The 23,639-nt window shown below is 45.7% G+C and overlaps 10 protein-coding genes across 10 annotated transcripts; 5 read left to right on the top strand and 5 right to left on the bottom strand.

The window, feature by feature from the left end:
* Positions 1-1,397: 1,397 nt before the first annotated feature.
* GLAREA_04177 (uncharacterized protein) lies at positions 1,398-2,213 on the bottom strand (the record flags this gene model as incomplete). The annotated part of the gene is made up of 2 exons (XM_008084430.1): positions 1,398-1,691; positions 1,809-2,213. 2 exons carry the CDS (start codon positions 2,211-2,213, stop codon positions 1,398-1,400), a joined length of 699 nt encoding a protein of 232 aa, XP_008082621.1.
* A 1,426-nt stretch (positions 2,214-3,639) lies between these two features.
* GLAREA_04176 (P-loop containing nucleoside triphosphate hydrolase) lies at positions 3,640-6,535 on the bottom strand (the record flags this gene model as incomplete). The annotated part of the gene is made up of 3 exons (XM_008084429.1): positions 3,640-3,892; positions 3,946-6,374; positions 6,422-6,535. 3 exons carry the CDS (start codon positions 6,533-6,535, stop codon positions 3,640-3,642), a joined length of 2,796 nt encoding a protein of 931 aa, XP_008082620.1.
* Positions 6,536-7,074: 539 nt separating this feature from the next.
* On the bottom strand, positions 7,075-7,696 carry GLAREA_04175 (UBC-like protein; the record flags this gene model as incomplete). Its single annotated transcript, XM_008084428.1, has 4 exons — positions 7,075-7,198; positions 7,258-7,482; positions 7,536-7,600; positions 7,655-7,696. The coding sequence occupies 4 exons, from the start codon at positions 7,694-7,696 to the stop codon at positions 7,075-7,077; spliced, it is 456 nt and encodes a 151-aa protein (XP_008082619.1).
* Positions 7,697-8,252: 556 nt separating this feature from the next.
* Positions 8,253-9,654, top strand: GLAREA_04174 (Thiolase-like protein; the record flags this gene model as incomplete). Its single annotated transcript, XM_008084427.1, has 3 exons — positions 8,253-8,408; positions 8,458-9,402; positions 9,451-9,654. 3 exons carry the CDS (start codon positions 8,253-8,255, stop codon positions 9,652-9,654), a joined length of 1,305 nt encoding a protein of 434 aa, XP_008082618.1.
* Positions 9,655-10,137: 483 nt separating this feature from the next.
* GLAREA_04173 (uncharacterized protein) lies at positions 10,138-10,539 on the bottom strand (the record flags this gene model as incomplete). Its single annotated transcript, XM_008084426.1, has 1 exon — positions 10,138-10,539. One exon carries the CDS (start codon positions 10,537-10,539, stop codon positions 10,138-10,140), a length of 402 nt encoding a protein of 133 aa, XP_008082617.1.
* Positions 10,540-11,370: 831 nt separating this feature from the next.
* On the top strand, positions 11,371-13,153 carry GLAREA_04172 (uncharacterized protein; the record flags this gene model as incomplete). The annotated part of the gene is made up of 2 exons (XM_008084425.1): positions 11,371-11,623; positions 11,676-13,153. 2 exons carry the CDS (start codon positions 11,371-11,373, stop codon positions 13,151-13,153), a joined length of 1,731 nt encoding a protein of 576 aa, XP_008082616.1.
* Positions 13,154-13,498: 345 nt separating this feature from the next.
* GLAREA_04171 (uncharacterized protein) lies at positions 13,499-14,214 on the bottom strand (the record flags this gene model as incomplete). Its single annotated transcript, XM_008084424.1, has 2 exons — positions 13,499-13,911; positions 13,959-14,214. The coding sequence occupies 2 exons, from the start codon at positions 14,212-14,214 to the stop codon at positions 13,499-13,501; spliced, it is 669 nt and encodes a 222-aa protein (XP_008082615.1).
* Positions 14,215-14,959: 745 nt separating this feature from the next.
* Positions 14,960-16,018, top strand: GLAREA_04170 (uncharacterized protein; the record flags this gene model as incomplete). Its single annotated transcript, XM_008084423.1, has 2 exons — positions 14,960-15,074; positions 15,171-16,018. 2 exons carry the CDS (start codon positions 14,960-14,962, stop codon positions 16,016-16,018), a joined length of 963 nt encoding a protein of 320 aa, XP_008082614.1.
* Positions 16,019-16,930: 912 nt separating this feature from the next.
* Positions 16,931-17,883, top strand: GLAREA_04169 (uncharacterized protein; the record flags this gene model as incomplete). The annotated part of the gene is made up of 2 exons (XM_008084422.1): positions 16,931-17,036; positions 17,105-17,883. The coding sequence occupies 2 exons, from the start codon at positions 16,931-16,933 to the stop codon at positions 17,881-17,883; spliced, it is 885 nt and encodes a 294-aa protein (XP_008082613.1).
* A 763-nt stretch (positions 17,884-18,646) lies between these two features.
* On the top strand, positions 18,647-20,638 carry GLAREA_04168 (CheY-like protein; the record flags this gene model as incomplete). The annotated part of the gene is made up of 1 exon (XM_008084421.1): positions 18,647-20,638. One exon carries the CDS (start codon positions 18,647-18,649, stop codon positions 20,636-20,638), a length of 1,992 nt encoding a protein of 663 aa, XP_008082612.1.
* Between the last annotated feature and the right edge of the window lie 3,001 nt (positions 20,639-23,639).

The following is a 23,639-nucleotide window of genomic DNA, read 5'->3' as shown; positions in this document are numbered from 1 at the left end:
AAGAATAAATCATTTCGACTTTCAACTTCGATCACTTTATAAGGGTTTCCATTAAACTGCGGTGGTTGAGAAGCCAGCCTTCAATCAATATATCTTCTCAACCGTGATCCGCGAGTTAGTCTATCATTCCACCAAAACCCCAAATGCAAAATCTCTCTCCTCAAATCATAAACTCAGGAATCCTATCCCCAATTTTACACCTTACAACAATCAGCCCTCCAACATATCTACCCTACCCCAGCGTGACCAATCCCCCTTCGGCCTCACCACATTCACCCCCCCTTCACCTCCCCTCCACCCACCATCCACCCCCCACAATTCACCAACAAACCACTACATATATTAAAATACCACACTTTTGCTTCGACCAACCACCGACCGTAGATCGCATTGAACCTAGCCTACGGGACAGGAGTAGACGTGAGAGGGAGGGTAATGGTTGAGGTAAGTTTTTGTTTTTGCGGATTTTAAGCTCTTCATCATTTCACTGCTGGTAATGAATTTTTTGGTGCATGGAACACGGTAAACTTACTAGCTGTAAGATCTATGTATGTGGAAGGAATTTTTTTTTTGTGGTAAGGGACGCTGTTGTTTGCGGGAGACAGTAAGAATCATTGTACTTAACAAGATACAAACCCGCTCATACACTCTTCCACATAAAAACCAACAACCTCACATTTCCACCTCAAACCAAATTCTCATCTTCAAATCTCCACTGAAAAGTAAAAATAATATTGTCAGCTATGACAGCATCCATCTCGCACCTTATATGCCAGTCTCTATCCTTACAATTCTGTGTATAATTCTACTAAACACTACTACACTTTTCAACGTAATACAACATAAAGTATACAGTTGTCATTAATCAATAGTCCAAGCTCAAGTCTACAGCACTTAAAAGAAATCCTTGTACATTTCGGCGTTTTCAGACCGAAGTAGAATGTGGTTAACAACGATATAATCCCGCTTGACGTTCTCTTCCTTCCAAACTCATGATTATTTCTTCAACACCGCCAACAACCAATCCTCCAACGACACCAAAACATCCATTCTCGCCAATTCAGCTCAGTATATGATGGAACTTTCATGAGTCGTGTAAATATCTTGATTATCCGTTATACATAATATGCTAAATACTGCTATCTATTTGAACCGAGCTAGATGCCAATAATGCCGCCCGTAGCTAAATCGATACACCAAGGTGTAAGCCCAACCCGTCCATCCCATGCCGCAGAACTGAGGAATACACGTTGCTCACGTCCTGTTATTTGTTTCGTCCGTAGCGCGTCATTTCATGTCGCTTTCCAACATCCATTTCCCTATAACCTCCCAAACCAACCCATTAACCCACCACCATCCCCCAAACCCCATATACACCACCCAAAAATCAATCCCGTCTACCGTCTCCCCGACCCTCTCCTACTATTCCCCCCTACCACGCCCCCAAACGCCGAAGGATCCACGGTTCTAAACCCACTAATCTCCTCCTCGCGCCTACTATCCCTATCGCGATGCTTCTTCCTCCTCGGCGGACTATGCTCCTCAATCACCACCACCTCATCACTGCCCCTCCGACTGCGACTGCGATGTATCTCCCGCCTCTCCTCCTCCACGATAATCGGATCCGGCCTCCGCGGCGACGGCTCCCGCACTATCCGCACCGGCGTCCGCTCCCGTCGCACTTCTACCGTCTAGACCGGCGGTTCTGTTAGTAAATAGATAGATTTCAGCATCGTTCTTCCCAGTTCGCGTGAAATAAATGCTTAAAACGACTGAAAATAACGAGGGACGCTTAGGGGATTACATACCTCGCTGACCCGCCGACTGCGCTGGCTTCCGCGGTGGCTCTTCCGGCGATCTCGGACTACTTCCTCGGTGTAGACGGATTGGTTGCTGGTGTTGTTGAAATTGAGACAGGTGTAGATGAGCCATAGTAATAGCAGGAAACCTGCGACGGAGCCGAGCACGATTCCAGCGACTGTTCCTGGGGAGGGGCCGGTGTCCATGTCGCCATATGCGGTAGGAATAATTGAACTGGTGCTCTGTCGCGCGTAGATGACTCGTGTCCATAATGAACGTACTGTCGCCGTAGGTGTGGGATTTGGTAGTGGTTCTGCATGGCGTGGGAGGTTTGAGGGTGAGGTGATGCGCTTTGCGACGTCTGAGAGGGCTGAGGAGAGGGAATCGAGATTGATGGAGGGTATGGGCGCCATTGCGACGGGCGAGTTTGCTCGCGGCAACGAACTGACGCTTGTGTTGTTCGCAGTAGGAGGTGATGTTGAGAATGCGATGAGCTTGAAGATGTTGTTGCGCGAGACGAAGACGAGGCCTTGTTTATCGAGGGGGCCGGTCCAAGCGCGGGCGCAAGTTGGGGCAGAGCAACCGGCGTTAAGAGAGCGAGCAGCAACAACTTCAATCGTATGTTGGAATATTAGATGATTTGGAGAATTATCGCGAAGTTATGGCGATAATGCTTTCGAACGAGTGAAAATATTTAGCAATGAAGGTTGAATTGAAAGGTAGAAAGATGCTCGCTCTTGAATACCTTAGCCGAAGTGGATGGTTATGTCACTGGAATACATGCGACAGGGCATTGAACATTTTCAAAGACAAATCAAGCCTCGAAATCTTGATTCTGTAACGGCTCAATTCGGAAGTAGACGTATATTTTTCACGTTTCACTCTACGATGCCCCTCCATTTGATCCGGGAGAACTCTTAAAGTAGGAGGCTGGGAGCACAAACGTATAAGCTAGATGTGTGTTTTGATAGCTCCACCAAAAGAGCATCGCGGCGATATCAGGAGGCTGGGAAATGAAGGTTCAGATCTGAGAGCATGAGCAATATAAGATGAGAGGTACGGAGCAAAGCTCCGTGGGCTATTCAATATTGGTATTGCGTTTTTTTATGGCATGACGAAGTTTTGCAGATTGCATGTGCCTGGGTTGGTGGTCTGATTGCTTTCCACTCAGGAACCAGGATTTTAGTATGCTTTCTCCGGTAATAAAATGAGTACAACCTAAGCTGGAGATCTCATTATTAATTTCGCATTGGCGACTCTAAGCAGAACAAGACGACTATTACGGAACCGATATGTTTCTCCTCGACATATTGCAAGGTCTTGTATTTCTTGAAGATTATTCCAACACATTGATTTGCTGTTTTAATGTCACAGTGGCAGTCAGTAGCACAAAGGGGTTCAAGAACCATCACAACACATCACACCAAATAGCAGTCTCATTCAGGGAAAATATCAGCCATTTATCAACTGAACGCCAGCCTATGTAAATCTCGGTGATGTATCCCATCCATCGCCCATGCAACCGGGTGGATTGGATCCCCAAAATCGACCGCAGAGAATACATGTCCACCAGAATCCACCCAGCAGAGCCCAGAACAAAACTGCCTGTGTCGACCGAACCAAACCCCAACCCAACACGCCTCCCATGCTTTGTGTCGGCAAAGAGTAAACCGGTCGGACTCGTATTGTGGACGATTAAATCCAAAGAACAAAAGGAAAAACGTGGGTATACATGACATGACCTCGTCGCATGCTCTTGCCGTCTATTCTACTTGAATTCCCACTGCGCTGTATCTATTTCATCACAAATAAGGATGATCGCTAAAAGATGTGAATGATCTATTTCTGTCCAGAGAAGAACCAGGACGTTCGCTTGTTGCCCGAGTTGCCGCTGGCCTCGTTCTGTAGACCAGAAATGACTGGGATAGGAGCATTCTCAACAGCACCACCTCCTCGAAGTGGTTTGGCGATTCGACTTCCTGCTCCGCCAAAAGAGAAACCACCGGGTCCGGTGGGTGATCCAAGACCACGAGTACTACCGCTCTTGGCTGCCTCGAGACGTTCTTTCACGGCGCCAAGTTGAGCTTCGAACCTGTTTTATGTTAGCATATTGGTAAATGCATTGGGGTATGTGGGTAAATGAACCTGTGATTTGCGGCCGTTAGCTTTTCCTGTGAATCCTGCAGCAGCGACTCGAGAGAATTAATGCGTTCGTTTCTGGCAACAAGTTTACGTTCTGCAATCGCGACATCTTTCTTCAAAGTGCCATTTTGATCCACAAGTTGTTTTTGAACAGTTGTGAGCGTCTCAAGATTCCGCTGAAGCAAAGCCATCTTCTTTTGCTGGGCACGATTATTTGATGATCGAAGGACATTGTTGTACTGCTCCCGAGTTTCATCAAGGGAAATTTCAAGCTCGACCACACGCTCGCATCTGTTTTGGAGATCACGCATGAGACTCTTCTTCATGACATCAAATTCAGCAATCTGCTGTTGGACTGTCTTGCCATTTGGCATTCCTGGAGCACCATTTGCTACGGCACCAGTCTTGACGCGCCTTTGCAAATCATCATTGACAGCTTTGAATTTTTGAATCTCGGAAGCTTTCTGTGCCAATTCCGCCTTGAGGCCTTGCACCAGCTCAGACTGCACATCCTGCTTATTGACATATGCGTCCGCAAGTCGGTCCTTGACTTCAGCGATGTCGTCTTCGGTGAGATTTCTTTCGAGAAGATCCACGTAGTCTCGTTCAACTATCTGTAGGCGAACTTCAAGCTCTTCTCTCCGTTTAGAATTGGCATCGCTGGACGTATTACTATAAAGAGACAGCTCAGCTTGCCGAATTATCCCCTGCGTTTCGACTAATCTTGCTCGGATATCTTGGAGTTCCTGTGGGGGTATCGCTTCGCCGGCAGCACTTTGCTCATGCAACGCATCGACCTGGTCAATAGCGCTCTTGATTGAGCGCTCGTTTTCACTGAATATATCACCACCAAGGTCGAAGCCGGCCATCATTTTGGCCATCTTCTCGGCCTTCTTCTTCTCCTTCTCATCGAGTACAGCACTTGTCTCTTTTGCACTCATCTTGACGTTCAGCAGCTGTTGCTTGAGTTCATCCAACTCGGTTGTGAGTTCGTTGTTGGCTTCTTTTAATGCGTCCATGGTGATTTGCGCCTCCTTGCCTTCGAACGACAATCTTTCTAGATGCATCCTGAACTCGTTGACTTCGCCCGTAAGCCTCTCGTTGTCCCTATTCGTTCTGTTGTCATGCTCCTTTAGATAAGTGAGCTCTTCTCTTGTTTCTCGGAGCGACTTGTCTAGAGCCGCTATTTGGGTTTCCTTTTCCGCTATCTGATCCTGCAGCTCATTTTCTCTCCTTAAAAACTCTTCCCTTTCGTCTTTTTCCAGCGGCAGTGAAGGCGTGGCTGATCTTTCTGATGCGGCGGGTGTTTCTGCCCGACTGTCAGTGGTGAGTCTCGAGGGTGTGGATGGTCGTGGTGCTCTCGTGTCTAGCTTTGTAGCGGCTACGCCCGTGAGAGGAGGTGCCCATTTCTCTTTTGGTACAGATTCACCAGATCTCCACTGCTGTACCTCGGCGTCTAAGGTATGGAAATAATGCTCGAATGTGGTGATTTGGGATTGCATCTTCTTCATCTGTGCCTTCATTTCCGCAGGACTTATTTCCGCATTGACCTTGGCCTTGTTCTTGATTGCCTTTGCTCGCATACCGAACCGCAGAGTGCTGAGAGTTTCCGCATCGTTGTAACTGCTGGGCGAACAATTCACGATGAGAGTCGTCCTACTATTTCCCCCTAGAGACTCCTGGAGAATTCGTGTGAGTTTCGAGTCTCGATATGGAATATGTTGTGATTTTCCGTCCGTCAGGTTGTTGATAACCATTCCCAAGGCGCTCAAACTCTTATTGATCTTCTTCGCTTCCTCCAAGGTCTGCCCGGTAGCACCAGTCTTGCCAACCTTTTCACTACCAGCTAAATCGACCAAGAATAACTGTCCGCTCTTTGCTGATCCCGTCTCGACGTTCTTCTGCGTTATGGTAATTACGAATATCGAATGTGACCGCGAGGACTCGGCGTTCATGTTGGTCGCAGCGACTGCTCTTGATGACCCTCCCCTTCGCATCACCTCGTACACTTCCTGCACACTCGACACATAGATTTCCAGCAAGCCTTTAACATATACACCCCTATTCTTTTCTTCGTGGACTGGTAGATTGTCGTTTTGTGGCGCCAGTAAATCTCTAATCTTCTCCATGTAGATTTCCATATAACTAACTCGGACGGTGTATTCGATCGTGCCTGGACTGGCCAGAATGCTGGCAAATATCTGCTCTACGATTCTTGGTATCACCCCCCTTCCCTCATCGTTGTCTATATCCGTCCCCATCATGGTATACGACTTTCCCGCTCCCGTTTGCCCATATGCAAAGACTGTGCCATTATATCCATTAAGAATGTCGTCGACGGTAGGTTTGATGGAGAAATCGAATACGTCTTTCTGCCGCGAGTTCATATCAAACACGCGGTCGAAAGTGAAGGAACCAGTTGCCTCTTTTGACTATTCCAACATCAGCATCTCTTGTTGGTCTGATCGCGGGTACCTACATCTAGAGCGCAAGTATCTTCACTCTCAAACCTCACAATGGGCAACCCCCCCGATTCAATCTCTGTCCGGTTCTGCGGCCTGAACCGGGCGACCACCTTTATACTGTTCGACATGATCGCGAGTCTTTTTGCTACCCAGGACCGTTCATAAGGAGAGTGAGCGTCGTCGCCGGTGGTGTTGTGTCCGGTGAGGGAAAGGTGCAGTCGATAAGGAGGTAAAGTTGTTTATTATGCGGGTAGGCGAGGCGTCCAGGCGTACAGGTCTGGTGTGACAAGCCAATTTCCAGGGTCGAACGCGACGATGCGAATTAATCACGTTACTCGCGGGGGGATGCTTGCGAGTCAGTATTCACGATGACCATAGTCAGAGAGCGAATGCGGCGAATATTAGTTTCTAGTATTTAAGAGCAGTTCATAGATGATTTATTGATTGTTTTGCGGATATCAGAATGCCAATGACGCGCTAATCGATATGCCAGACTGAGACCCCTGTCTTGATACTCCTAGAAACAGACCAAACAGACCGTACAGACCCAGAAAGAAACAGATACCAGGCATGATGCGTAACTCCAGAACGCACTGTGATACAGAGCTCCAATATCGCTATGTCCGTCCATATGCAAATATATTCGTTTTTAAATGTATATGATGGCTCAATCCTCCCAGCTCTTCTCTACAGATTCTCGCACCCTTTTTGTGTATTCCTTTTTATTGTCCTTGTAGAGGTTGGAGGCTTCGACGTTGGCGGGGGAGCTGGTATTGGGATCATTGAGAAGACTGGAGGTTTGGGTTAGTATTAAGTAGTGCTCTGAATCATTATATTTCCTCAAGCGTACCTCTGAATGCTAGTAAGAACCGCCGCAACATCATACGTGGGACTCCATCGGTTCTGGAGGATATCAAGACAAAGCTCTCCTGTAGCGTACACGTTTGGGTGGAACATCTGGCTGATGAATTTGACCGCTGGCGGTTTGTTTGGATATTGCTCTTCAAAATGCATCACGAGTCGAAAGGTGCCGTCTTCAAATGGGGTATCCGCTGGTCCAATAATCACAGCATTCCTAGATATCCGCATCAGCATATGATCATTGTGGTTATCTGGAGAGGCCATTACCAAGTCATGACATTATCTGCCACAGGGGAAGCAGAGACTCCAGCGGGAGGATCTGTTTGCATACGCTATTTGGCTTGTGAGTATTTCCAACTCCATCTTGAATCAGGGTTGCCACCAACCTTGAAATCTCTCATGAGACGACGGCGAGCGGCTGTAGACATAGTGGCGGGTGGTTTGAACTGGTGGAAGCGTGGATAAAAGGTTTGAAGCCGCCTGCGATCAGAGATTGCTTGTCGAACTGGAGAGTATAAAGCCTGGTGGAATACAGAAGCTGATGCTGGTAGCCGTGTTATGAGGGTGGGGAAAGGTTGCAAGATCGCGTTTCTACTGGTGATGATGGTCGTGAATGTAAAGAGGAGAATATTGGGATTCCAAGTTCTTGTAGTATGGAGACGACTGGATCTTTGAGCGTGTAACGGTTAACTGCAATGGTTGAATGTCATGTACATGGAGGCATTCCAGTGCACTACAGACATGCTGACGGAGCCTCGACCGACCCGCCGCCGGCACTCGGAAGAGTCACGTGGGGGTAGCTTGACAGGGACTGCTGGGCCGTTCCCCGCCATCCGCCACTACCCGCCGCCTTTCACAAGCCGAGGGTGATGTTCCATAGCTCCCGGTTTACGGGACGCATTCATTCTTTCTTACTTCCTTCTCAACTTTTCAACTTTGCATGTAATTTGAATTTGTTGTCTTTAGCTGTTCGTCATATTCGTCATGTCTTTCAAATTCGCAATGGCATCTGCGAGGAATTCCTCGTTACCAAAACAACGTCTCACTCAAGTTCGCCGACATTTCAGTGCTACAACCTCGGTCAAGCAAGAAATTCAAGATGCATATATTTTGAGTGCCTCAAGAACGCCGACGGCGAAGGTACGTACTATGGCAGTGATTTGGCTTTCTTACTGACTAACAATTGCAGTTCAATGGCTCTTTCACCACAGTTTCCGCGCCCCAACTCGGCGCAGTGGCAATCAAGTCCGCCCTCGAGAAATCCAAAGTCCCCGTTTCCAAAATCACAGATGTGTACATGGGAAACGTCCTCCAAGCCTCCGTCGGCCAAGCACCAGCACGACAAGCTGCCCTCTTTGCCGGTCTTCCAAACACAGTCGAAGCAATCACCATCAACAAAGTATGCGCCTCGGGAATGAAAGCGGTGGTTTTTGCTGCTCAAAACATCCAGCTTGGATTGGCAGAAGCGCAAATCGCGGGAGGAATGGAGAGCATGACCAGGACACCTTTATATGTCCCAAGAGCAAGTGGTTTGCCAGCATTCGGAAATGTTACGATGGAAGATGGGTTGACCAAGGACGGCTTGACCGACGTTTATAACAAATTCCATATGGGCGTATGTGCCGAGACTACGGCCAAAAAGTACGACATCACAAGGGAAATGCAGGATGAATATACCAAGCTCTCATATTCAAGGGCTCAGGAGGCTTGGAAGACTGGCGCTTTCGCCGAGGAAATTGCGCCAGTAACGGTCAAGGGACGAAAGGGAGATACCATTATTGATACTGATGAGGGATACATGGATGTCAAGTTTGACAAACTAGCTACTCTGAAGCCTGCATTCGTCCGAGATGGAACGGGAACCGTTACAGCCGCGAACTCGTCGACGTTGAATGATGGAGCGAGTGCGCTAGTATTGGGAAATAAGGCAATCGCAAAACAATACGGGAAAGATTCAAGGGTTCTTGCTAGAATTTGTGGAAGCGCCGATGCAGCAATAGATCCAGTAGATTTCCCTGTTGCGCCAGCAAAGGCGGTACCACTTGCATTAGAGCGAGCAGGTGTGAAGAAGGAGGATATTGCGATTTGGGAATTTAACGAAGCTTTTGCTGCAGTGATTAAGGCGAATGAGAAGGTAAATTTAGGCATCCCCTTCGAATACCACATAGCTAATGATCGACAGATCCTCGGGCTTGAAGGCGCAAAAGTCAACCCATTAGGTGGTGCCATCTCCCTCGGCCACGCTCTTGGTAGCTCGGGTTCACGAATCCTCACAACACTTCTACATCAACTGAAAGTAGGCGAATACGGTTGCGCTGCTATTTGCAATGGAGGAGGAGCGGCTACTGCGATCGTGGTGCAGAGAATTGATAGCGAGAGTCTATAGATATTATTTGCAAGTTATTGATGCATTTTTTGGAAGGAAAGGGGGCGTTTAAGCGGGCTGGGCGTCGTAAAATGATATTGAAGCATTTAAACGTTATTCGTAAAGAAAAATATACGTTGATTAAATAGCACATAAAGCATATCTCCTTCACACCATATTGTCAGCGTAGTATACACGTTTGCTGTACGGCATTCCATTTCAAGCATTTCAATTATGTTCTTGCTCAAAAAATATACATTTATTATTAGGTCGCACCACCAATTTCATACAATGAACACAAACACCTCCATCGCCCGCCCATACCACAATATACACAGAACAGTCCAGCTTATCCTAATCCATATTTCTCACCTCATTCTTCCCTTCCTCTATCCCTCATCCATCCCTTTTCTCCGTAATCCTTTCCGCTATCCACCACCCTTCCTCCCCGTTTCTCCATCTCCATCCCCATACCCCTTCCCCTCCTCTCCTTTCCTGTTTCCTTTAAAACAACAAATCCAAACAACAACAACAAGCCAACGCCCCCATACACGCCCCCAAGAACCCCCCACTACTTCCCCCTCCCCTTCTCTCCTCATAATACTGTCCCTGCGGCTGTCCATACCCTCCGTATCCGCCTTGCGGCCCCGCGTTATAGCCTTGTGGTCCATATGGTCCTGGCGCACCTCCTACGCCGTAGCCTGGCTGTTGTTGTCCGTAGCCCATCTGCTGCTGTCCATAGTATCCTCCTTGTGGCGGCTGTCCGTACTGGCCTGGCGGCGGAGAGGAGAAGTTCTGAGGTGGGTATTGGTTGTAGGGTTGTTGTTGCTGGATGTACGCTGCTTGGGGCGCGTGAGGGGCGTTGTAGTCTGGTGGGGGACCGTCTTTTGGTGGTTGCGATGACATTTTTGTGGTGTTGTGGTTAGGAGGTTGAGGTTGAGGTTGTGGGTGGTTGCGAGGTTATGAGGTGGTGAGGTTCTTTGTTTGATTTGCGACGTTCGCAGTAGGTCGAATGAAATGCGTGAATAAACAAATGTTTAGTCTAGTCTTCGTATTGCGATTTTAATCCGTCGTCGTCGTGATCAGGTGTGTTTACTAACACCCGTGTATCCGAATGCTTTCTTTTGCCTCCGTGACGTTGTGGCTTTCTGATGAGTACGAGTAGGTAGATTGGATGGTATCAGAATGACTTGTAATTCGTAGCAGAGGTATTAATTTGTTTGAGAAAAAGGTATGCAGATGAAAGAGTGCGAGAAAAGGAGAAGATGGATGGATGGAATTAATTATCTGTCATCGGATCTTGGTGGTTTGTCTTGGAAACATTTCATGTCGCAATGGAAAGGACGCTTGGGGTGGCGCAGGGGCTTCGACGCCGAGGTGGACGCGACGACGGGGCTTGGTGTTTGCCGCAGAGGGATCATGTGAAGGGTTTGTCATCGACAGAACTGTACGATCCTAGGAAGAAGTTACACAACAATTTCGAAATATCTTTTTCTGGGTTTGTATAATTCATAACATCCATCTCGTTGTATTTAATTTATCTGTTTTTATGTTGACAAGTTTTAGCTTGGAGCTGATACAGCTAGGACGGAAAATTGAACAGCCAAGAGTACAACTGTAAAGTCTGTTGCTCTTCTCAATGGAAACCAAAGATATCTCTCATCGGCTCAATCGTCTCCATATTCAGTTCTGTAAAGCTCCATTCAGATCTCAGGAACTGCTCTTCTCTGCCCAACTATGTCTTCAGAGCCATCCTCATACCTTCCCTACGACGAACCCGATATAGTCACAATCTTAATTCAATCGTCATTTCTTCTCGCTCTGAACATTATCAATCATATCTTTGACAACCTCATTTTCTGTGGTCTTATCGGCCAGATCTTTATAGGCGTAGCATGGGGTACACCAGGAGGAAAACTGCTCAACTCAGAAACAGAACATGTGATTGTACAACTGGGATATTTGGGACTTATACTTTTGGTGTATGAAGGTATGTCATTTCCTCCTCTTACATTTACTAGTACTGACCTGATATTTCGTAGGAGGCCTTCAAACCGAATTCTCCGCTCTAAAAGCAAATGCACTGCTCTCATGTGCAGTAGCCATAACAGGCATCGTCGTTCCAATCGGCCTCTCATTCAGTCTTCTATCCCTAGCCTCAGCTACACCACTCCAAGCTTTTGCAGCAGGTGCAGCACTTTGCTCTACCAGTCTAGGAACTACATTTACTATTCTGAGCACAAGTGGTCTCGCCACTACCCGTCTAGGAGTCGTTCTTACTAGTGCAGCTATGATGGATGATGTGGTAGGTCTGGTAATGGTGCAAGTCATTTCCAACCTTGGTGGAGATGACTTTTCTGCTGTTACGGTAGTAAGGCCTATTGCTGTTTCTATTGGGCTTGGTGTATTGGTGCTACTTATTTGCAGATTTGTTGCTAAGCCAGTTACCTTATGGTGTCAATCTGTTCTTGAGAATAAGAAGGACGGAATGGTAAGAAGTTGTGTGAGCAGTGTTTATGCTGCTTTGATTATTCACACTGCAATTCTGCTTGGTTTGGTCACTGGGGCTACTTATGCAGGGACTTCAAACCTCTTCGCTGCGTATCTCGCTGGAGCAGCCATCAGCTGGTGGGACGGCGAATTCACAAAGCCTACTCCAGCAGCATCCAATACACCTAATATCCAAACCACATCCAGCACTCACACTCAAGAAAACATTTCATCAACCACGATACCTGCAAACACCACCCCATCAACCCCTTCACTACCTCCACCAACGACAACCACTCCCTCTCAAACATCAGGAACCGCAACCTTCACCCGCTTCTACGAGCCAGCCCTCCATCGCATCCTTAAACCCCTCTTCTTCGCCTCTATCGGCTTCGCCATTCCAATTACCAAACTCTTTTCCGGCCCCATAATGTGGCGTGGCATAATCTACACCATCTTAATGCTCATCAGTAAACTCGCCACAGGGTTTTGGCTTCTTAAATTTTCTGTTCCTATTTTCTCGAAACTGGCATTGAAATTCAGACGCAAGACATTGAAAAACAGCAAATTGAAGAAATCCCAGAAGCCGATTACGAGCAATACCGGAGTCCAGCTCCAACACATCCCCTCGCAGCCATCCCAACCCACCACTGCGTCCTCATCTTCACCCACTCCAGCAAACACCTCCCTCCCCCGGCAGCCCCCGAAAGCCAACACCACTCCTACCAAAGTACCACTATCCCTTTATCCAGCAGCTATGCTCGGCACAGCCATGACGGCCCGCGGTGAGATCGGCTTCCTCATCGCTTCGCTGGCAGAGACAACGGGGGTATTCTCTTCCCAGACCACTACACCCGTGGAATCATCAGAGATCTATCTCATTACCACGTGGGCGATTGTGCTCTGTACTATCATCGGACCGCTAGCGACTGGAACGCTGGTTAAGCGGGTGAGAAGATTGGAGAAGGAGCTAGTCGCGAAAGGAAAGAGTGGAAGAGAAGGACCGTTGGGAGTCTGGGGCCTTAGTTGAGGGATGTGCTGCAGTAGGATTTGGAATAAATGTTAGAATCTATGTAAGCGAAATACTAGATACAGAACGTAGAAATTTAATCAATAGTGTGACATGCCCATCAATTAAGTCATTTTTGGAGACTTGCGCCAAAACTCTTGCCGTGATATTTCCCCCATTTCAACGCCGTCGCCTCCACCCTAAATCCATCTACTTCCTCCTTTTCTCCACTTCAAACTCGACCAAATATCCCATGTGCCAAATTACATCCCTGGTATTCTATTCCAGTCCCCACCAACCTTCATCATCCTTCGTAAATCATGCCCTTTCCCCCTTTAACTCCAAATCAAATTCGATCCATATCCCTCACATCCCCTTCCCAACCCCGACCCCATTAATCGCCCTTTTCCCAATCCCATTAACCTTCCCTTTCCCCTCACCAACCCCATTGACCTTCCCCCTCGCCCTCCTCTCCGCCGCCCACGTAACCGGCGCCAGCGCCAACGCACCCAGTATACACATGCACGTCGCGAACATCTGGAACCCCCATATCACCGTACTTCCGCCCGGCCAGAAGAACTTCACGACTTCGTCGGTTTGGTAGAGGTCTTCTTGGTGGATGATGTAGTATTTACCTTCGGCTCGCTGCGCTGGGTCGGGGAGCTGGACTAGGTTGAGGACGGTGGTGAGATGGACGTTTGATTTGTAGAAGGGGACGAAGAAGAGGGAGAAGATTTGGTGGATGTTTAGGAATATTATGTCTGTGTCTTTGTTGAACTCTACACCTCGTCAGCCTACCTCCCCAACTCGGGGGGTATATACGTACCAACAACTTCTACATCCAACACAATCCTCGGACTTAGGATTTTGTACCATCGGTATATCATGCCAACCACCCATCGCGAGTTTATCTCTCCCACGAACGGGAGCGAAATGTGCGAGAATGACGGGACGCGACAGAGGGGGTGGGTGAATGATGCGCTGGAGTGGAAGTAGGTTTGCAGGGCGTGGTGTTGCGCGGATGGGGACCCTTCGGTTAGGGATTTGATTATGGAGGGGATTTGGGTTTTTGGGTCGTCCATTTTGATGGAAGGGGAGAGGGGTTCAATTGATTGCGGCTAGATGCTTGAGTTGTTTGGCTGTTTGGATTTAAGATGTGGTTGATATTGTTTGCGTTGTTTGCGGTGTTACTGATGATGTCACGCTCGCTAGGGAGTCGGATTTAGGGAGGGGAGGGGAGCATGTGAAAGGGGGTGGTGGTAAGCGAGATCATTAAGGGGTCGTAGGTTTGGCGTAGATTTCTCTTTCTTTCTTGACAATCATACATTAGAAAAAGATATGTGTTGATTTGTTTATTAGGATAAATTCAGCAATGTAATCTTTTTTGTGACTATTTTGCAAATGCTCGTCGACGCTGCAGCAAAGAAAGTCATTCAATTCTTTGTCGGCAGTCAAGCTTGTTATCTTAAATCATATCGCATAATTCCAGGGCTAGAAATTGACGTTTGAGTCACAGTGTTTGCTGTAGATGAGTCTAATTGAGTTAAGACTAAAACTTTCTTTGGAAAAATCCATTTTTTGAGTACTTTCACGTCATTATTGCTGACAAACATACAAATCCCAAGGAATTGGTAAAGGAGCATTGGCCAGTCATTGCAAGACTCAAATCTGGGAAACAGTATCAAAGAAAGCTTTCGCATTATGTGACACTCGGCTGTCATCTTTGCAAAACTCCCGTTTGATCAATTCGCTCCAATTGGTATAAGTTTCGGCAAATTTCCAGGCAAGAAATTACTTTCATGATCGATAGTTACAATTTGAGATCAAATGGAGCCAATCCAGGGAATTTCAAGCGCAAACAGTGCAATGAGAGCAGCAAGCGATGGCAGTACTATGCGTGGACTCAATCAGCCACGAACGGTTCCCATTTTTGTCAATGCAGGTAAGATTGTTCCTGACACTTTTTCGTATTCTCGGACACCAAAGGACAATATCTAACACATTGCGAATTGATGGTCTAACTTACTATGGTTTGCAGCTGACAGCTTTGAACCCTATCCCCCGACTGAGAATCTGAGCCGCCTTTGTACATCCTGGACCGGTATCTTGCCAAAAGAACTTAGGGCTAAGATTGTCAAATACGTTCTCAGAGACCTCGAATATTGGGACCCCTCTACCATTGAAGAAGAGGCTGCCGAACCCGCCCAACCCCCTCGAAAGAAACGCAAAAAGTCCCGCCAAAAGAAAATCCCAACTCTGATGTACAGCTTCCAATCTCAAATATCCGATTATCAATCCATCTTCACCCTACTGGAGGTCTGGCCTTTGCTACGCCACGTGGTTCTCAAGCAGTTCTTTTCACGAAAAGTCGAAATCACAAACGATGAAGAAACTTTTAATTTCTTATATCGGATGCCAGGCAAAGAAATGAAGCACTACCTAAAGCACATTCGTATCCAGTGGTGTGATGAAGACTCTGCCGCCCTTTTCGGAAGATTTGCAGCTCATACTAGCCTCAAAAGGCTGGAAATCTTCGTCAAGAAACACACGGAAGTATTTAGAGAGTATGAATCTGGGCAAGGCTTTCCGGGCGGAAGTTTTGAATGCTGTACCGGCTACGACGAAATCATCAGTATTCGCGAATGTGAGAAAACGGTTCTCGAGTTTCACGCTAAGCGAGATCATCAAAGGGATATTCAGTGGGTGGCCAAATACGACGCTCATGGTTTTGATGGTCGCGATGGCTTTCATAGGGCTGATCTTATGAGTCAGAGATTTAACGAAACATGTCGTTTACCCAGAGGTCAACGCTCGCAATGGGATCGGCCATTGCAACGAAATCAAACTGATGAGTCAGATATCGAACAAGATATGGAGTTTTCGTAGGGGCCAACAGGACCAAGTGGTCAGGGAAAATTCAAGAGTGCAAAGTGATCCGGATGTTGGTCTAAACCACAAGCAAGCAACATAGTTACAAAAGATTGGTATGGGGGCAGTTGGGGTTGCTAGTGGGGAAGCTAAATATCTATGCTGAACGAGGTGATTGGTTTGCAGCACCACTTACTAATAGATGTAAAAAGAGGTATTTTTATATTGTGTATTCTGTACTGTGTAATAGCACTCAATCCCTGGGCAAATTGTTCAAAAGTGCATGTGTCATGAATGTACAGGGTGATAAAAAAGCATTTTCAAACTAGTGAAACGAAAGTTTATACTTATGAATGAACTTTTAAGGTATGACAATAGTATAGAGAGCTCTTTTGTGGAATTCCTTGCACGTCCGATGTCCTAGGCCTTTGTCAAACTTTGCTGCTTCACGATTAACAAAACGCGCAAGACACGGGAGGAAGCATGGTCATTTTCTCCATCAAAATGATACTTTGGGTAAGGATTAATGTCGCTTTGTTCATTGTTGAGTTGCTGCATTTCTGGATGAAAGAAAGATCTTACCTTTGACTATAAAGGGAAGTATAAACTTTTTTGCTTGAAATTTATTGCGTTTCGAGAGGTTAGTCTTGCAAGGGGAGACAAAAGGTTAGTTTTCATCTAGGTATCTAAGCTTACATTTTATGTACAGATTAAAGCTTTAGTAAATTCAATAGTAATAGATCTCAAAGGTAAATTCATCATCGGCTTGTGCACCTGCACTACACAACAATTGCTTTGAATTATGAAAGCGTCTTTGGAAAGTACAACTTGCTTTATTCCTTTGATTTGCGCGAGCTTTCCTGCTATATATATCCACATATTGCCAGTAAACTCGACCTATCTTATCATCTCTTCCGAAATAACAAGCAAATGAGTCCACGCAAGAGGAAAACCGGAGCGGATGCCGCTGAAGAACGCGAAGGTTCTCCAGATTTGACAAGACCTATGAAGAAACTTCGAGTTAATGCTAACTCTGGTAAACTTCCAACCTCAACTTTATTTTGGGGTGTCTTGTGGTATATTTTCTTGCTGATATGGGATTAGGAAGCCTCAAAGTTTCGCAAACCGCTGGAGACGACAATGGTCAACATCAATCTCCATCAGCTCCCATAACAGCTGAGGCCGTCGTGGACCTGCCGAGGGGTAAAGGCAAATTCGCCAGACTTCCACCTGAGATTGTCAGTATCATTATCCAATACGCCTGCTGCACTCATGAGAGCTCAGGCACACAATTGCCAGACGGAAGTATTCAATACAGACCTCGTTCACCACGCTTGCTCTTTCACACCGTTCTCAAACTACTAGCTATAGTCGGACATTTGAGAGAAGAGATATTGGAACTGTTTCTCACTCGGAAGGTGGAACTCTCGCCTCAAGCGACTGGAGTCCGATTTCTTCAATCTTTGTCGCCAGATGAAATCGCAAGGTACATCCGAGATATTCGTGTCCCATGGTGTGACCCACGACCATCGGACGCGTTCAGGATACTTGCAAAGCACAGTAAACTGGATTATCTACAGGTTGAATTGACTTTGGGTGACGAAGTGTACAAACAGTACGAAAGGGTTGACAGTCTTCAGAGATGTACTGGTTGGAATGCCATTATGAGCATCCGAGAATGTAAAAGAGTGTCGGTCATGATACCTCTTCCCAATTTTGTGCGGGATTCTGAACTTTACGTCCATTTTGACTCTTCTAGCAGAACTGTTAGGCGTCACAGAGTACTGCTTACTACTACGTGTGGCTGGCCAAAAATCCTTACTAGGGGACGTCGAAAGGAAAATGAGGAATCAAACATTCGATCACAAACGAAAACACGATGAGATACTGAACGTACATCAGTATCATAGTCGTAGCATGAGGAGGATAGTTGCTACTAGAGCTGGCAAGAGAACGACATATGTGCACTTCGGCTCTTGGAAAGGGAGTTCTGCGAAAGTTTGGAGGGACAAAGAAGTTGCTAAATTACCACTTATATATATAATTTAGAAAATGGATACAGTTTTCTTGAACACCGATTGTATGGATAAATGGGTTTTGTTTTCAATAAATTAGATCAGGAGAAACTAAATTAAGGTGGGGAAGGGCTTAGACCACAAGCAGACGACTTAATTCACAAGGGTGTACCTTGGTACAGGTGAAATGAGATAGCAACTATACAAATCAGAAAGGACAGAGTAACAAAATTGAGAGAATCTTTTAAATATGAGTTTACCAAAAGTTTTGTACCTTGAAAATAAGAGAATCATTTCACGGCAATTTCGATATACTGTGAACTATCCATTATTCTTCCATTAAGCAGTAGAATGCCACTTTTGATTGCATGTTGCATAATAACTTTATAATTTATGTACTGTAATTGACTATTTGGATATCTATTTCGATTTCCGACCTTCTTTTATTCTTGTCGTGATATATTTGTCAGAGCAGTTCACCAAATGTTGGATAATGTCGTTCCGCCACATACGTCATTTTGCGCTTCTAATAATAGAACACCGATCACTGTGAACTTTCTCCAAAATGCGCATCAGATACGGGCGTTAGAAACGTACGATACTTAGATTAGTTCTCTCATGGGAACGAGTCATGGATCTAGCTTCTGAGTCTCCATCGCAAAGCGAAACGCTGACCGGCCACTCACTTATTGCTCTCACACCTATTCCAACTGTCCTCCTCGACGCTTCACTTCACATACTGCTGGTATCTGCTAGCTTCCTCTCACTCCATAACCTCGCGGCGGAAGCATGCATCGGTGTTGGCGTATACGAGCTGATGGGGGCAAGAGGTCTTGGTCTGGACGTAGCTTCTGTACAATGTGCAATAGAAACCGCACGGTCAACGAAGAAGGTCCACGCCGCGGACGCTATACAGGTCAAGGGTCACGGCACTGCAGCGCCCAGATACTGGGCTGTACGAGCTATCCCAATGTTCGAGAAGGAAACCCTTCGTTACATATCCATAGAGTTTCAGGAGACAATCAGCGATGACCAGATGCAACAGGCAAATAACCAATTGGACACCAACGACACATACCGGATGCTCGTTCAGACGGTCAAAGACTATGCTATTTTCATGTTAGACACAAAAGGCAACGTCAAGACTTGGAACCAGGGGGCTGCTTTGCTTAAGGGGTACACCGCAGAGGAAATAATAGGAAAACACTTTTCCACCTTTTATACTCGCGAAGATCTCGTGGCCGAGAAGCCAAGGAAGGAAATAGAGATCTGTCTACGAGATGGCAAAGTGGAAGATGAATCGTGGCGTCTGCGCCGGGATGGATCTCGATTCTGGGCAAATGTTATCCTCACGTCTGTATACAGGAACGGCGTGCATATTGGATTTAGCAAGGTCACGCGTGATCTGACTGAGCGAAAAGCTGCTGAGTCTAGACTGGTCTCTGCCTACGAGGAGGCTGCGAAGCTAAAGTCGGAATTTCTCGCCAACATGACCCACGAAATACGAACACCGATGCATGGAATGCTCTCTGCTCTTACTCTCCTCACGGACACCTCGCTATTGCCGGAGCAACGGGAATTGACAGGCATTATCGAAGAATCGGGCAACGTCTTGCTAGATGTAATCAACGATATCCTAGACTGGAGTAAGCTGTCAGCTGGGACTTTCCCGATCAATTCGGACGTCATTAACATTCCGGACGTTGTTTCTTCTGTAGTTCGCGGTTCTCGGCCACTTCTCAACCATGGAGTGTCAATCGACGTGTCTTCCGATCCAAGTTTGCCTACGGTAGTACATGGTGATCCTGTCCGCTACCGCCAGGTTTTGAATAATCTAGTATCGAATGCTGCGAAGTTCACAGACTCCGGATCTATCCGTATTCGGACATATGCCACGAAAGAGGATGATCTCTCATACATACTTCAAACAGAGGTCACCGACACAGGGATTGGCATCTCGAACCCTACTTCTGGCTCTCTATTTACCCCGTTCACTCAATTCGATACATCAGCCACCAAGCGCTACAAAGGTACCGGACTTGGCCTTTCAATCAGCAAAACCCTCGCAGAATTAATGGGCGGCACTATCGGCTTTCACGCCAATCCACAGACCCGCGGAAGTGTCTTTTGGTTTTCGGTGAACGTAGCAAAACTGCCCACTACGATTCCTGCAGCGGTACTAACAAAAGCCTTGGCGTCAACAACTATCTCACCTGTTGATCCACGAGAGCTCCTCAGCGAAATCGCACCGTCAAAGCGTCTTCTTCTTGCTGAGGATAACTTGATCAATCAGAAAGTAATGGTAAAGATGCTGCGGGGTCTTGGATTCGAGCACATTCACACTGCTTTGGACGGAGCACAAGCCGTACAGCTCGCGAAGCAGCACTCATTGCTCCTCGATGTTATCCTCATGGATATTAGTATGCCGATTCTCGATGGTATGGAGGCTACAGTGGAAATTCGTAGGGCTGGGGTGAATATACCGATCATTGCACTAACTGCAAATGCGCTGGAGGGTGACAGGGAGATTTATTTGGCGAAAGGAATGAACGGCTATGTCTCTAAACCTGTGGATCGTCAGAAGCTGGCAGATGTCTTGCTAAGATGGTTGAAGTGTGACTAGTGTCGAAAGCCGTAGGTCATGACAATTATGTAACAATTTCATTAGTCTAATGAAACAAGCTATCGTGAATTTAGTGTAGTAGGATAGTAGGGAATAAATAATATAATCAAGAAAGTAAGTACGATAGTATTCTTAAACTATTTAATATCTAGTAAGTAAAGACTAAGCATAATATCAAACCTATATCTTTACAAATAAAGATTAGTACTAAAAAAACTACGTAATATAATAAACATTAACTTATTCTATAAATATTCTTTGAAATACTAGATATCTAGCAAACATATCCCTAGCTAGTTGTCTTTCTATCCTCATCTTTTTACAATTTTCTTCTTGGTTGGAACGCCCTATAGTTTTACAGTAGTTCATTACTCGAAAAGTCGATCGCCATCTTAGGTCGTAACGTTTAGCTTCTTGTAAAGTGTTTTAATAGAAGCCTAAGAGAATTTAAACAAATGTTTAGCGCACCTAGATACTATAGTCAATTTCTATCTACAAGTTCTTCTCAATGTTCTTTTAAAATGGAGCTACATGACCAATTTAAAGATTTGTTAGAGAACGGCTAACTAGTGTTGCGAGGATACTAGAAAAGCTGCTACAGACATAAGGATAACCCTTCTCGAAAATGCTATGAAACACACTCTTGAGTATTCGCCACTGGTGGAAGGAAAGGACATTAGAGCTTAACCACCAGTCTCGTTATTCGAGGAACGAAGTGGAAGTTGCAATGAAGGGTCTTTGCGAGTTTGAGTTCAATTTAACCCCAAAAAATGAACAATATATTTAATAATACGTGTTGTAGGCCAAAAGCGTTGTCCTATGAGAAAGAGAGAAAAAGGTATTTCACGAGAGTCAGGATCGGATCGATAACTCGGAACCGAGATCCGAAAATTTGATAGTTTCCTTTTAACACTACTCTGAAAGAAGTATTTCGTAAGATCCATTCTTCAATGTTCCTACTCTGAAGATGAAAACTTTAGTACCTCTTCACCAACCCAATAAGGATAATGGAAATTCTCGTAGTCGCAATGTGTCATGCATGAAAAGATGAAGTAACTCACAAAAGTCTTTTTTATATTATTTTTCTTGATTGATTGTTTTGCTAGTTTACTGGATAGTCCAAAAGAACATTCACAACTAAACAAACTTTTACATAGCGAGACATTAGCAAGTGCAAACGTCTTGGAACAATGCTTCTAGGTACACTGCACCATGGTTTCATTCAAAAAAGATTTCATGACCGTTTGCTGGATACGTCGATCGAAAGTTTGTTTGATTCAGAGCTTAGCGCAGGATTGTAAGATGAGCCTTTACACAACGCGACAAAAACCACACTTCATTTGTTTCTAGAACATTTCCATAGGAGATAGGTCCTAGAAAAGTATTGAGTATGTTGGAAAATCCATTCGTTGGAAAGCCTTTGAGCAATTCGGTAAGTTTGTAACAAGATCTGCTGTAATTGTGTTTGCAAACATTCTGATTGCATTTTTCCCAACCTGTTACATGTGATGGAATCAATTTCTTGACACATAAAGCCCCTCTGACTTGCGGGAAATACGATTCAATTCATCATACATCCAAACTCGTCCTCCATCCAGTCATCTTTCATCCATTTCCACATATTTCTTCTAATGGCGCCACGAAAGAGAACACCCATCTCAAAATCTCACCAAGGATATACTGGTAAATCGATTGCCCATTTATCAAGCCAACAACTGAAGCTTCGTTCGCACCCGAGAGTCAGTAAGTTGCCACCCGCTACGTTAGTAGCCCCTCCAAACTTTCAAAGTGAGCTCCAAAGTGCTCATGCGTGATCACATTAGAACTTGCATATGACCCTCGGCTTCCCCCAGAAGGTCAACCCAAATGCCCGATCGCCATTCTACCCAAAGAATTGTTCGCCATGGTCATCCAATACGCACTTCGCGACCTAGAAGGTTACAATCCGACCACTTTACACAAGAAGGACGTAAAGCCAAGACTAATGTACACTCTCGGTGCTTGGCAAAGCCCACCTCGACCTTGGGATCCTATTAACACGCTACTAAAGGCCTTCTCTTGGCACCGCGAGCTTATTCTTGCCACATTCTTCTCAACACAAGTGGACTTTTACACTAGTCCGCAGAGTAAAACTAGAGAAGGCCTAGAACTTTTAGAATCGATGTCAATTAGGGAAATACAAACCTTTCCCAAAAACATCTTTTTCCTGTGGCATGAATATCACTCTTCAGACGTTCTACCGGTTCATTGGACAAACTCGCTTTGGCGAATAATCTCGAAAGTTTGGAGTTTGTCCTATCTCGCAAGTCACCAGTGCGTGATTTCATCTTGTATGGAAAATCATTGGAGACTTGGCCCGCATTCAGCTCTATTATGAGGATTCGAGGGTGTAAGAAAGTGTTGATGTGGCACAAATATAGTCAGTACCGCAATCGAGACCTCAGCATGGTACCATTGGACATGAGATACGTGGTGGCAAGATACTGGGAAGTGGAACAGGGATTTCAGGATGCTTTGAGTCAGCCTAGACATATATTTGACGAGCTTGAGAACTTGGAGTCTTGAATACATGAAGGACCATTTGTAGCACATCGTTAAAGTTGTGCTCCCCACATCATGGCATTGCAATTCTACAGGAATAAAAAGTGAACTTTGCCGATCTATACAATATGAAAGTCAAGATTGAAAGTCGTTAAACTTGGAATCCCTCTCAGAAAACATAGATCACCGCCCAATCGCGCCAAATCGGCAAGGTTTTTCCAGACTCGTGCATTGACAAATAATGCCAGCTTTAAACAGCTATACTTGTTGAATTCCTCTCCCATCCTGAATTGTTCGCCAAGTGAGAAATCCAATCCAATCATAGTATTGTGCAAAGGTGACACCAGATATCACTCATTCTGTTTTCTTTACAACAACTCACAGACCGAGGAAATAATATCGAATACCTCATATTGTGCATCTTACGGACAAACGCGCTCAACATCTTCAATGGCTTTTT

This window comes from Glarea lozoyensis (assembly GCF_000409485.1).
Source record: "Glarea lozoyensis ATCC 20868 chromosome Unknown GLAREA2, whole genome shotgun sequence".
Taxonomy (NCBI): Eukaryota; Fungi; Ascomycota; class Leotiomycetes; order Helotiales; family Helotiaceae; genus Glarea; species Glarea lozoyensis.
Note: the sequence above shows the minus strand (reverse complement) of the source record. Positions and strands in the feature narration are given on the sequence as shown.